Here is a 15,146-nt window from a genome sequence, read left to right as displayed (position 1 = left end):
GAACTTTAAACTCCTTAAAAAATGGCCTTTGTATCGTCACACTGCTGCATAAGTGAGTGGCTGTCTGACTTTTTCACATTCACACTGTCACTTACATTCTCACTGTCTGCCTGTCTCACGTTCACACACACATTTCCTAACTCTCAGTCTATATCTTTTTTACATTCAATATTCCCTTTTGCCTATTTTCATTCACTATCTCACCCCTACTTTATTATCTCTCAGTTCCTCTCACTATTCTTGCCTGGTGGTGTAGTGGTTAGGATGCGCCGGTCGGAGTGACAGCCTTGCAATGGTTTGATTTTTTGTTTTTTGGGTCGTGTAATGCCACAAAGGGTAGATGGCTGGTCGTTTGCCCTTAAATGTACTTTAGCCTAGCCTCGGGCCCCTATGCATCGTAGGAGGGTAGTAATTCAGTGGATATTTCTTCCCCTGTTTCTTTTTTCTCACTCACTTTTCAATTTCTCATCCTCAGTGCTTATTTTCTCACACCCTCTAACTCAATGACGGTTCAATTTTCACACGTTCTTATTTCATTTATCTGTCTCATTCTGGCCATAGGCTCAACATCCCGTTCCCTAAGGCCCAGCAGTATTCCTACGTACTTTACTTGCTAATGTCGTCACTTAGGCGCTAACACCCACCGTCCGTAATAAATACATGTCAGGGCTGTCTCATACAGGAGTGGTTATTAGTATTAGCAGGGGTGGTTTTGCGGGATGTCACCAGTTCGGCGCTAATGTCCACCGTCCATACTGAATAGATGCTGTTGCTGTCTCACATAGGACCAGGGTATTGGTATTAACGGGGTGTTTTTACGGTATGTCGACGGGTCATATGATAGATCAGTAGAGTCTGCAATAACGCAATTCAAACCCTTAAACTATTCTATGCCCCAGCCGGGATTCGAACCAGCCTCCGTTGGAACTGCAGACCAACTCTTATTTAGCCCTTTCCCTACGAGAATGTCCTTTTTCGGTGTATTTACGCTGCCACAAGACGATTTTACTTCAACCCCATAACCCCTCCAGTGGCAAATGTCTGTCCAAAGCTAAATGTGTGGACCCGGTAGGCATGGGAGACTAACATTACCGTACTGAAGGGTCTCTCTCTCTCTCTCTCTCTCTCTCTCTCTCTCTCTCTCTCTCTCTCTCTCTCTCACTGAAACTTCTGTGCTTATGTATACGCCCTGAGATGAAAGTGTGTGTGTGTGTAAACCTTGCTCAAAGTGGTTGTATATATATATATATATATATATATATATATATATATATATATATATATATATATATATATATATATATATATATATATATGTGTGTGTGTGTGTGTGTGTGTGTGTGAACCTTTCTCAGAATTGTTGTATATATATATATATATATATATATATATATATATATATATATATATATATATATATATATATATATATATATATATATATATATGTGTGTGTGTGTGTGTGTGTGTGTGTGTGTGTGTGTGTGTGTGTGTGTGTGTGTGTGAGATCCTAGTTCAAAGGGATGGTTGTATATATACTGTATATGTGTGTGTGTGGGAGAGGGAGAGAGAGAGAGAGCGAGAGAGAGAGAGAGAGAGAGAGAGAGAGAGAGAGAGAGAGAGAGCTCTTTTGACATTTACACTTCCACCGTCCAAACGGCAGTGCTTTCCTTCTCTCTTGCTTCGTTCTTTACTTCCTTCCTTCCTTTCTTCCTTCTTTCTTTCCTTCTTTTCTTCCATCTTTCCTTCCTATTTTCCTTTTTTCCATCCTTCCTTCCTTCTTCCTTCTTTTCTTCCTTCCTTCCTTCCTTCTTTCCTCCTTCCTTTCTTTCACTTCCCTTTTTATATTTCTTTAATTTCCTTTCTTCATCTCACATTTCCTTCATTCTTTCCAACCGTTTATCATTACTCATCCTTCCTTCCTTCCTTCCTTCCTTCCTTCCGTCTCCTTCACTTCATCATTCTTCACATAATTCCTTTCCATATTTCTTCTTCCTCTTCCTTTCCTGCTTTCCTTTCCTCCTTTGCTTTTCCTCTCTCCCTACTTCCTTTTTCCCCATCTAAATTTCTTCACTTTTCCTTCTTTCCTTCTTTTCCTTATTCGTTTGTTTGTTTGTTTACTTATTGCCCTCCATCTTTCCACCAATCTTCTCTCTCTCTCTCTCTCTCTCTCATTAAGTCTTACAGCACTAGGGTCCTATGTAATTAACAGGCTATTAAGAGAGACAGAGAGAGAGAGAGAGAGAGAGAGAGAGAGAGAGAGAGAGAGAGAGAGAGAGAGAGAGAGAGAGAGAGAGAGAGAGAGAGAGAAAGACAGAGAGAGCGCAGGAATGAAAATAAAATTGTCTCGAAAGTTAAAATTTCTGTCTGTCTTTTTTTTCTGTCTTTATCAGTCTGTTTGTGTTTATCTTTTTCAGTTTATGTTTACGTTAATCCAATTGAACCTTTTATCTCTGTGTGTACTAGTTCATCTCTCTCTCTCTCTCTCTCTCTCTCTCTCTCTCTCTCTCTCTCTCTCACACACACACACACACACACACACACACACACACACACACACACACACACACACACACACACACACACACTCGACATACTTAGGCTACATATGTATACAAACCCAGGCCAAGAAATACATGCATACACACATAAACATACCAACTCGTACAAGCTAATATAAAACACACACACACACACACACACACACACACACACACACACACACACACACACACACACACACACACACACACACACACGAAAGCTATAATAATAAAAATAACACTAACAGTAAGGAAGTGTTATAGGGCTGAAAATATGTGTTAATTGGCGATATTATTACGGGAGAGAGAGAGAGAGAGAGAGAGAGAGAGAAAGGGAGAGAGAGAGAGAGAGAGAGAGAGAGAGGTTAAAAGTGAATAAGCCTAGATAGCAATGCGTACTTGAGGAAGCTAAGAGAGTAAGAAATAGTGAGAAAGTGTGCGAATCGTGCTGTGAGTTAGAGATTTCCTCCCTTTTCCTGTTTTCCTGTATAGATAAGTTATTGCCCCCCCCACCGTCTCTCTCTCTCTCTCTCTCTCTCTCTCTCTCTCTCTCTCTCTCCCTTTCCCCGACTGCCAAACCTTTCCTATTAATAAGTAATTATATCAGGAAACATGATCTGACAGCTGAGAGAGAGAGAGAGAGAGAGAGAGAGAGAGAGAGAGAGAGAGAGAGACAGACAGACAGACAGACAGACAGACAGAGACAGAGAGAATGAGAGAGAGAGAGAGAGAGAGAGAGAGAGAGAGAGAGAGAGAGAGAGATGAAAGATAATTTTCTATTCCTCCCTTTTTCTTCCTACTTCCCTCCTTGTCTCATCATCATCATCATCAGCCGTTTGAGTATCCACTGCAGGACCGACCTATCCCGACCGAAGTGGTGACGATACAGCCAATGTATCTCTACCAAGTGGCTTAGGCTGTCTAGTAGAGATTGTATGTAGGGTGAGAAGTGCTTGTAAGAGTAATTGTTGTGTTGGAGTGGCTTTGGATGTGTGTGTAGTCTGTGAAGCAAGTGTAATCGGCCCGCGCAAGCGGACTGGGTGCAAGCATACTTTTGTAGTAAGCGACACTGGTTCAACCACAGCACCCCTTATGTCCGCCGAAGCAGTACGTGGCCGGAAGAACGCTCCCAAAGTTTATTACCCTGGCGGGGCGCGAACCCTCCTTCTCCCATGTACGAAAACGCACACTCTACCACTGTACCACAGAGGCTCCGTAGAGAGAGAGAGAGAGAGAGTGGTAAATAGATTTAGAATACATAGGATATATTTATAGATAGATAGACAGATAGATAGGAAGGCAGATAAATAGATAGACAGGTGGAGTGGTAAATAGATTTAGATATACATAGGGATATATTTACCATTGCACACCTACTTATGTATGTTTAAATTTGTAAGTATATACATCTGTGGGCCAGGTATATGCAGTGTTTATTTATTGCATACCTGTTTACTTCTATGGGTTTACCTGGTCACATTTATGTGTTTACTTCCGGGCTGTTTACCTGTTTTTTTTGTGTTTGCAGGAGGCTCCGAAGATGGTGTGAAACAGGCCTCTATGCACAATCAAGGTACGTTTATCTATCTGTTTATCGATCTACCAATCAACCAATCAGTTTCTGTCTATCTATCTATCTACCTATCTATCGTTTTATCTGTGTGTTTCTCTGTGCATCTTTATCCCTATTTATCTATATCTATATCTTTCAATGTACGCCTTTCTATCTATCTATGCGCATCGTAGTCTATCTATATCTATCTATGTGTATCCTATCATAATGTTCCTTTCTATCTATGTGGGTCTCAATCTTCAAAATCTATCCATCTATGTTCACCCGCGCGTGCTTATCGTGGAATGTGGAATGTTTTGCCCGGTGTGTGTGTGTGTGTGTGTGTGTGTGTGTGTGTGTGTGTGTGTGTGTGTGTGTGTGTGTGAAAAGGATGCACCAGACCGTTTTTATCCGATTTTAACCAAACTGGGTGAAAAAGTTGAACGTCAGCCAACTATGTAGACTGCACAGAGGAGACTTTAAGTGCAATGTGAAAAATAAATCGCTTAAGAAAAGGCGCTTCGAGGCCTCCTGTATGATGTAGAATACGACCTTTAAACCAAATTTTCGTGTAAGGATTCAGGGTAGGGCATGAATTAAGGGATCGGTTTTGAAAATAGTCAAAGCCACAAGGCAAGGTTAAATGGTTGTCTTTGTTATGCACACACATTAGATTCACTTTAAATAATTCCAAAACACTCTCTCACGAACACATATCGGCCGCCATCACTATAAATTTAGGTCAGTAATCCTCTTGCAATCGGGAAAAAAAAAAATAATAATAATAAACGAGGAAAAGTCTTAGGATCTCGCCCGCCGCGTTTCAGTGTCTCGTTACGTTCCTGTCTTACAATAATAAATAAATAAAATAAAATAAACTACACTTGTTATCCTCTGGCAATCGGAGGCATATCATCGCAGCTTTGCCAGAATTATTAACCAACAAGCCAGATATCCAGGGATACTGCCTGCAAAGTTTGGATTCAATTTGCCACTTGATTTTGTGATATTTTGGCAACAGACAGACACATAGATGCACAGACAGACGCAGGCGACTACATTATCGTCTAGCTAGGCGGGTGGTAACAAACTCGGTGGAAGGATGAGGGTCAGCGGAGATGAAGAGATTTAATGTTCGGAACAACAGGCCCAAAGGTCAGTGTCACAGGGCAAGGTCACCCCCAAAATGATGGAGGGATGAAGGGCCAGATAAACGTGAAGTAAATCGACTTTGAGAGCAGGTGATGGAAGGTGAATTTGGCAGGGTAAAGTCTAATGTATGGGTCCGTAGATCAAATATACGGGTTTGTATTACACCATAGATTCCTGTCACATCTTTTCGTGTCCAGCGAGAACGTTTGTACCGTCATGCACTGTTATCTCCACGTATCTCTCAATGAACATCTTTATCTTCTTATATCTCTTTAACCACACGCAAATCAAGGTACCTATTTTTAACAATCGCTCGGAAATGCGTCTGTTAAGCTACTGTATGTGCTTACGTTCCAATCTCTGTGTAAATAAATCTTTCACTGTATCGTTTCTACTTTCCTTCACCTGCTTTCTTTACGTCTGTTTCTTTCTCTGTACAGTAAAGATATCCACCATTCCCCGTTTATCATTATTTACTGCGTCTGTCTGTATGTTAGTCAGTCATCCTAAATATATTTATCTACTTATATTAAATTATCTATGCCTTTCGGTCTATTTATCAGATCCGTCTGTCTCTGTCTGTCTCTCTGTCTGTATTTCTATTAGCTACCCGTCTACCGTCAGTCTGTCTGTATGTCTGTATTCGTTTATCTACTTTTTTTAATGAATTTTTTTGTCCGTCATACTTATATATCTTTCACACACACACACACACACACACACACACACACACACACACACACACACACACACACACACACACACACACACACACACACACACACACACACACACACACACACACACACACACACACACACACTGCGCCATTTCTATGCAAAGATTTGGATATCGAATAGCTATATTATTGCAACGTTCTTAGTCTCTCTCTCTCTCTCTCCGTATTATTTTAGAAGTAGCAAGGTTATGGGCTGAGAGAGGGAGAGAGAGAGAGAGAGAGAGAGAGAGAGAGAGAGAGAGAGAGAGAATAACAAGATTAAACGCATGGAAGCCTTGAAATTAAATTGAGAGAAAAAAAAAAACTTCAATATGGAAATAAACAATTAACTCGTATTTCAATATTGCATTTACATATATAATTTTTCCTGTCCTTGTATTTCACCTTGGAGAGAGAGAGAGAGAGAGAGAGAGAGAGAGAGAGAGGTTTGGGGTAGTAAGGATGATAATACACAACGAAATTAAATAGAGAGAGAGAGAGACAGACAGACAGACAGACAGACAGACAGAGAGGGAGAGATGTATATTGACATTCTCTCTCTCTCTCTCTCTCTCTCTCTCATTTTACTGGGTATCCTCCAGCGTTCACCACCACTTTTATTTTTCTATAACGCTTAGTCTCAGTTTCTCTCTCTCTCTCTCTCTCTCTCTCTCTAAGCTACGCCAAGCCTCTGATTTAGATTGTTACTAAAACTTACTATCATCTAAGGTAAGCTAAAAAGATTATTATTATTTTTATTATTATTATTATTATTATTATTATTATCATTATTATTGTTATTACTATTATTGTTATTATCATTATTATTATTAGTTATTATTATTGCTATAGTCTTGCTGGCGTACCACAGGTCTTGAGCAAATGTACTGAGTTAAGAGACGAAGAAAGCACAGTAACAAGAAAGCATTGAGGATGGGAGGAGATGTGAAGACCCGTACCATTCCACCAGCTACAAGTATGTGGCTAAAGTGTGCAATGTGGGAATGGATATATGTCTCCAAATCTACTGCCATCCTGAATACTCTCCTGTTTCACTCCTTTTTCCATCTCGTATCTGTACACATTTTTTCAGTCCTATTTCTTAACAGTCATTTTAGAAGAAAGTATTTGTTTTCTGTTTAAAATGTAGAAAAGGAAGAAGGAAAGATTAAAAGGACGAGGAGAGGATGCGAGGAAAGAATGGATGGAGAGAGTCAGGGCTGGAAAGAAAAGAGGGAGAAAGGGAGCAAAGCAAGGAAGGAAGGGTGGAGAAAAGGGAGAGAAGAAATGATGGAGAGCGAGTGAACAAAAGAAAAGATAAAAGTGGAAGACAAAGGAATAAGGAAGAAAGAAAATGGAAAATATGAATGATGGAGGAAGGAAAGAAAGCTGAGGAAGAAGGAAGGAAAGAAGGGATGAAGGAGGTACAGGAAGGAAGGAAAGAAAGAAGGAAGGAAGGAAGGACATCGAACGGCATTTTGAACGTCAGTCTTCCAATTTAGCCTCTCTCTCTCTCTCTCTCTCTCTCTCTCTCTCTGCTTCCTTCCCTCCCTCCCTCACCGTTATTGGTTTGAGTTTTATGAGAGAGAGAGAGGGAGAGAGGGAGGGAGAGGGAGAGCGAGAATCTACATTTATCAATTTACGTTTGCTTTTCTATCTATCTATCTATCTATACATCTATCTGTCTGATATCTTTTCGTCGTGTACCCGACTCTGGCATAAAATATAGACCCCGTTCCCTGAGGTTCAACAGTACTCCGCGCAACGGACGGCATCGCACACCTTCACATATTACCTTTTGGACACTGATACCCACCGTCCATACCAAATACATGCAAAGCTGCGTGTTTTCCTTCCTTCCTTCCTTCCTTCCTTCTGTTCTTCCTTTCATCCTTCTGGGCTTCTTGCTTTCCCTCCTTCCTTCCTTCATTCATAATTTTTTTTCTTCCTTCAATTTCTGTATTTCCTTCCTTTTTCCTGCTGCCCTTCCACCCATCCTTCATTCCTTCATTTCTTCCTTCCTTCAGTTCCTCCTTCCTTCCTCCCTTCCTTCCTTCCTCCTTCCTTCCTTCCTTCCTTCCTCCCTTCAGTCCTTTCTTTCCTTGGTTCCGTCATTGCTTCCTACTTTCCCTCTCCCCCCCTTTCCTTCCTTCCATTCACCCATCCATCCATCCATCCATCCATCCATTAATTCCATCCATCCTCTCTTCCTTCCTTCCTCCCATTCCTCTATCCATCCATCCATTCCATCCAGCCTCTCTTCTTTTCTTCCTCTCTTCCTTCCTTCCTTCCTTTGGTTCCTTCACCGCTTCGTACTTTCCCGCTTCCCTCCCTCCCTTCCGTCCTTCCTTCCTTCCTTCCTCCTTTTCATCCATCCATCCATCCATTCGATCCATCCTTTGGTCTTTCCTTCCTTCCTTCCATTCTATCTGTCCTCTCTTCCTTCCTTCGTCACTTCCTTCCTTCCTCTCTTCCTTCCTTCCTCTCTTCCTTCCTTCCTTCCTTCTACCAAGTAATGACACGTAAATATGCAAATAACTTTTTTCAATTTATCCAAGCCCGAAAACTGAGAGAGGGAGAGAGAGAGAGAGAGAGAGAGAGAGAGAGAGAGTTGTTGGAGGCCTGTCTTCATTATTATTATCAATATTACTAAAATAATATTAAAGAAATTATTATTATTATTATTATTATTATTATTGAAGGGTTGTATGAGTATATTCAAACACGTTTATTATCCACATACCTACCTACCTACCTACCCATCTACTTACTTTATACATTATCCTATCAACCTACCTACACCTACCTACTTACACTCCTTCATTCTCTACTTCCTTCCTTCCTTCCATCCCCATCCTTTATTCTTTCTTCCCTCCTGTTCCTTCTCCCCCTACTTAGCTCTCTTCTCCTCTCCCCCCATATTCCCCACCTAACTACGTAATTTTCCTGGTTAATTACCTTCCTTCCTTGAGCTTCCTTTCCTTCCCCATTTCCTTCCTTCATCCCTCCCTTCCTCCCAGCCTTCCTCTCTCCTTTCGTACCTTCTTTTCTTTCTTCCTTCCTTCTTCCTTACGTTCTTCCTTCCTTCTTTCCTTCTCTTCTTCCTTCCATCCTTCCTTCCTCTACAAACATGCATACACCTTGCCATGTTATTAAGTTGTCTAAATGTTCCCCTCTCTCTCTCTCTCTCTCTCTCTCTCTCTCTCTCTCTCTCTCGGGGTATAGTAAATCCATTGATCGTGGCTTGATGTGTTTAGAATTGGAACTTAATCTGATTAGAGGGAGAGAGAGAGAGAGAGAGAGAGAGAGAGAGAGAGAGAGAGAGAGAGAGAGAGAGAGAGGGCGATGAAGAGAAGGAAGGAGGGAGGAAAGAATATGAAGAGAAGGAGAAGGAAAAATGATGGAGGGAAGGAGGAAGGAGATATGAATGACTAGATGATGCGAGAGGAAGGAAATTAAGACAGTGAGGTAGGAAGGAGAATGAGAGAGAGAGAGAGAGAGAGAGAGAGAGAGAGAGAGAGAGAGAGAGAGAGAGAGAGAGAAGGTAGAGGAGGAAGCGGGAGGTGGAGAGAAGGGAGGGAAGTAGAGAGGAGGAAAGGGAAGGAAAGGAACAGCAGTAAATTGAAAGGTGGAGGAAGGAATTGAGGAAAGAAAAGGATGCAGGAGGAAAAAAAGTAGGAAGGAAGAGAAAGGAGAGAGGGAATAAGTGAAGAAGGAGAGAAGGAGGGAAGGAGCAAGCGAAGGAGAATAGAAGAAGGAAGGGAAGGAGGAAGGGAGCAAGTGAAGGAGGAGAGAAGAAGGGAGGGAGGAAAGAAGGAAGTTTGGAAATGATAGGATGGTTTGGAGGAGGAGGGAGGAAGAAAAGGAAGGAGAGGTAGATAGAGGGAAGAGGATGGAAGGAGAGATAGCTAGAGGGAAGGGGATGGAAGGAGAGAGACGGAGGAGGGGGGGGGAAAGGGAGAAGCGATCATTTCCTTACTATTGTAATGTGGTTGAGGGAGTGAGTCGGGAAATGAGAGAGGTTTCCTGTCCTGAGAGAGAGAGAGAGAGAGAGAGAGAGAGAGAGAGAGTTAGGCAGTGTGAAAGTTGAAGTGACAATGGCCATACAAATCACGGACAATCTATGGCTTTACGGAACAACTCTCTCAACACAGCGCTGCGGACGAGAACGGACGCGAACGGACGAAATCGAGTTACTGAATAAAAAAAAAAAAATGCTACAGGTTTTCGTTAAATCTTTTTGCGGTATGAAGTTTAGTATTATTTGTAAGAAATTTTGGTTGTCTCTGTGAAAGTCCTCGCTTGAAGTATGGGAGTTTGAGTAGGTGGGTAGGTATGTATGTACGTTGGAAGGTAACTTTTTTCTATTCTGTCTATCTGTCAATCCATCTATCTAGCTGTCCACTTGTCTGTCAGTCTGTCCATCTATCTGTCTGTCTCTGTCCGTCTGTCTGTCTCACACTATAAATCTGTTTGCCCATCCACCCATTTACTTACCTGTTAATTTACGTACCTGTCTTTCTGCCTAATTAGAGTTTGAAGGGGAAATCGACCCGAAAGCAGGAATAAATCATAAATTATATTGGCGTTGGTAGAGGTATGCGTTCTCTGAGGTAATGAAACAGGGCACCCCAAGACCGTAGAATTACAGGACGGTGTGAGAACGTAAAAGTATTCGTCTGGTGGCAAAGAGGAATTACAGTAGCGAGTCATTTAATCTTGTGTACGTTCTTGGAGGTATATGCTCTGTGAATGCTATTTTCCTGTAACTTACCTAGTGATTGTTTTATCTATCAGAATATTCCTCCCAGACAATATCTATCTGTATCTATTTATATTCCTATCTACCTAGTTATTATTCATTATCCTATATACCGTCCTTCCTTCACCCACTCATTAGCAGCCTACCTGTCCTAACTTCTTTCACTCCTTCCTTGTTTTTTTTTTTAAGAGAGAATAGTAATTAAATTATCCTCTCTCTCTCTCTCTCTCTCTCTCTCTCTCTAATAAAGTTGTCTCAATTAATATATAGATTTACATACTTCTTCCCTCTTTTCCCTTTTTTCCTTGTTTCTTTCTGTATTATCTTTCTGTCTTTCCTTCCTTCCTTCTTTCCTTCCTTCCTTCCTTCCTTCCTTCCTTCCTTCCTCTCTCCCCTCCCTGTCGCTAACTAATTAATCCATTCTCTTATTCCTCTCCCTCCCTCACCTCCTCCTTTTCCTTCTTTCCTTCTGTCCTTCAATCCTTCCTTTCCTCCCTCCCTCTCTCCTCTTTCATCATTCATCTGTTTTTTTCATTCTTCTTCCTCCCACCTCCTTCTCTTCCTTCCCCTCTTCCTTTCTTCCTCCTTTGCTATCCTTTTCTTTGTCTCATAGGTAGTTATCGTCCATTATATAAAACACACACACACACACACACACACACACACACACACACACACACACACACACACACACACACACACACACACAGAGAGTTTGACCAGATAGACGGGGAGGCAGTTGGTAAGATATAGATACCAGATAGACATACAGACAATTAGATAGATAAATAGATAAAAACGTAACAGATACACATGTCCCCTTAGAGGAAACCGTAGATAGATAGACATAGACATAAAAATAGATAGACATTTAGACAAAGGCAGAAAGACAGACGGACTTAGAGAGATAGGTACGAGGACAGACAGACAGATAGATAGATAGATAGACAGGTAGATAGATTGATAGATAGATAGATAGATAGACTGACAAGTGGATAGATAAATAGAATAGCACAGGCATTTAACCTTTTATGCAAATCTAAAGGGTAAGTCAGTAAGTGGAACCCTACCTTCATTAGAGAGAGAGAGAGTATTGTTGACAAAGAACAATAAAAAGAGAGAGTATTGTTGACAAAGAACAATAAAAGAGTGTTAGACTTGTTTTTGTATAGATGAGTGACAAAGAGGAGGGTGTGCGTGTGTGTGTGTGTGTGTGTGTGTGTGTGTGTGTGTGAGAGAGAGAGAGAGAGAGAGAGAGAGAGAGAGAGAGAGAGAGAGAGAGAGAGAGAGAGAGAAACAGACATTCGGAGGAAGAGACCGACGTTGATACAGAAACACATAATCAAAGAGAGAGAGAGAGAGAGAGTAATCCAAGTAATTAAAGGCAATCCCTGTAATCTAGAGGGCAATTTAAAGTAATTCTTGGTAATCGGAAGGTAATGGCCTAAAGTTCAAAGGGATACCCGTGATTTAAAACAGTAGATAGTTGAAGGCAGTTTATATGTATTCTTAACATAGACCACAGGATTTATAAACAATTGATTTAATAGTATTCCTAAGAACTTTTATGTAATCCAATGTAATTAAATATCTATTGTCATTCGGGTGATTTGAGGGTAATTGATTATAGTGTATTCTGATGTTATTTTTATTCATTCTGTTATTTGAAGGTAAGTTTTTGTTTTGATATTCCAGGAAAATTCATTGGTAATCCATAGCTGTTTTTCGTATTTCGGATTATTATTCATTCCCAGCTATTTTTTTGCGACTCTCATTTTGTAAATGGTAATCCGTGTTCAAAATAACTACTAATTTTTTAATCCGATTTGGCTTATGCTGCAACCTCGCCATTTTGAAAGCTGGGTTGGAACAGCAGATCAACACCAGACTATGATGCTAGTCACGAAGCGGTGGAGTGGGAAGGATGTACAGACGCAAGTATCCTCACGAAGATTGACGAAAGCATAAAGGAAAGATCAAAACCATCTGAAACACTCTTTAGTAGAGATAGGGGTTATTCCTTATATTTTGCCAATTGTAAGTTTTCTTCCGATGCAACGGGGAAGGTGGTTGTTTCTTTAATTGCCCAGCTATTGCCCCCTTCAGACCCCTGGATTATTGTTTTCTGCTTTGTGTTCCTGCTTCACACGTCTTGATGTACTCGAAGACATTCTCACCCTTCACCCCGACTTCCTTTCATTGCAATGCCCTGGCGCCCGGACAGTGATGGAACAATTTGGTGTATATATACGAGTATGTCTATCTATCTATCTGTCTATCTATCTATCTATCTATCTATCTATATCTATATCTATATCTATCTATCTATCTATCTATCTATCTATCTATCTATCTATCTATATATATATATATATATATATGTATGTATATGTATGTATGCAAGCCTGTGTGTGTGTTTTGTCCACACACGTACACATCAGGTACGTGTGCATGTATTGTCCTTGTGCTGGGGTTTTGAATCAAGAGAATTTTATAATGCGTATCGTTTCTGTCTATCTATCTGTCTGCGTATGTGGCTTTGTATATGTATCTATGTAGACTGTTTGTGTATATACAATATATGTCTCCCTGTACATGTATATATGCATACATATGTGCATGTAGCACATGTACTGTATATGTACGGTATGCACGCCTGTACACATACCCATATCTTAATACATGCGTGCCCATCCTGTAGATTCAGTATGTCTATGGCTACATGTGCGTGATTATATGCATGTATGTATAAATATGTGCGTATATGTATGTTTGCATATGTATGTTAGTATGTGTGTGTCAAAGTATCCCTTTACTCATTCCTAAACTTGTAATGATAATTACTTCAACAATTTTGTACCATGTATATGTCTTTGTATCTCTTTGTTCATTATTGTGCTTGTAATGCTAATTACTTCTATAACTTTTATGCCATATATGTGTCAAAGGAACCCTTTGCTCTCACGCACCCATCCCTGCTTGGCCTTCAGGGACAACGTTCCCCAGAGTGATGGGGCTTGTACTGAATGGTAAATAAAGAACATAAATAAAAAATAATAATTATAATAATAAGAAAAAAAGGGGGGTCGGCAGATGCGTTCACTGAATGCGATTTTTTTTTTTTTTTTAATACAAAATCAAAGGCAAGACACCTATAAGAGTTGCCTTTTCAAGGAACGAGCATAAACGTACTTAATGGGAAAGCTTCAGGGACATTTGGTAATTCTCTTGATGTGGTGTGGTGTGATGCAGAGACCCTAGTGTGGTGTGGTGTGGGAGGGTGGTGTTGCGTGATGTGGTGTGGGAGGGTGGTGTTGCGTGATGTGGTGTGGGAGGGTGGTGTTGCGTGATGTGGTGTGAAAAGGTGGTCTGGTGTAGTGTAGTGTGGTGTGATGTGGCTTCATTAATTTGCTGAAAACTACAGGAGCAATGCATTTCTCGACCGAAAATCGTTTGTGAGAAACAGATAGACAGGGCCGGTGGTTGACGTGCTTGTGTATATAAGAACTAAATCCCTATGGCCAAAATTGAGACTCATTTCGATATGCCTGGACACACGGCATTTAAAAGATTGGAGGTCATAGAGAGAGAGAGAGAGAGAGAGACCAATAGATTATTCCAGTGACCAGTTGCACACATGAAAGATTGAAATATTGAAAGTATCAGTTAACTCTTGCACTGAGAGCGGGATACATAAGAGGTAAGAATGCGTGTAGGTATGTATGTATGTTCTTGTGTGGGCCTATTTATGTGCATATGTATGATGTATGTGGATGTACACATTTAAGTGAACCTGGGCTTATACGTGTATTTGTGTGAAAGTGTGTGAGTTAATTTGCATAGAGGTAAGCAGACAGGTAGGCAGGTAGACAGATTGGCATATAGACAGATAGAAGATAGATAGATCAGTAGATAGATAGACCTGATAGTGTATTATGAAAGTCACCATCTTCTTTCATCAAAGCAACAGTAAATCCAGCTCTGAGACAGCTGAAAATAGAGCCAATTTTGATATAGAAGTTTCTGCTCAAAATTAGACAGAGAAATTTTGCCTTGACTCGTGGGTTCCCTATATGCTGAGTGGAAATAAAGTTAATGAGAAACAGAAATTTTTGTCCTTGAACATAATGAAATCTTTTGGTAACAGCAAGATTAGCATGAAAAGAATGAGAGAGAGAGAGAGAGAGAGAGAGAGGTTGATAAAGTGAGCGAAAGTGTGTGTATGTGTGTTTGTGTTGTCATAATACCTTCCTTTGTTCTCTCTCTCTCTCTCTCTCTCCCTCTCTCTCTCTCTCATCTCTTTGCCTCCTTTCCTCCGTTTACTTTCTTTCCTTCCCTGCCTCCTCCTCCTCCTCCTTCTCCCCTTCTTCCTCCATCCCTCTTTCTCTACTTCATTTCTTCCTTCCCTGCTTCCCCCTC

General features: G+C 40.7%; 1 protein-coding gene across 1 annotated transcript in view; it reads left to right on the top strand.

Annotated features, from left to right (window-relative positions):
• The window catches only part of LOC145404706 (uncharacterized), a 101,450-nt gene that overhangs the window by 33,178 nt on the left and 53,126 nt on the right, over window positions 1–15,146 (top strand). The window contains exon 2 of the mRNA XM_080276257.1: window positions 4,072–4,116. Coding sequence (XP_080132383.1) covers window positions 4,072–4,116 — 45 coding nt within the window. The remainder of the gene's footprint in view (window positions 1–4,071; window positions 4,117–15,146) is intronic.

This window comes from Coenobita brevimanus, chromosome 64, assembly GCF_032717465.1.
Source record: "Coenobita brevimanus isolate Jiangsu-jjx chromosome 64, ASM3271746v2, whole genome shotgun sequence".
Classification (NCBI taxonomy): domain Eukaryota; kingdom Metazoa; phylum Arthropoda; class Malacostraca; order Decapoda; family Coenobitidae; genus Coenobita; species Coenobita brevimanus.
Note: the sequence above shows the minus strand (reverse complement) of the source record. Positions and strands in the feature narration are given on the sequence as shown.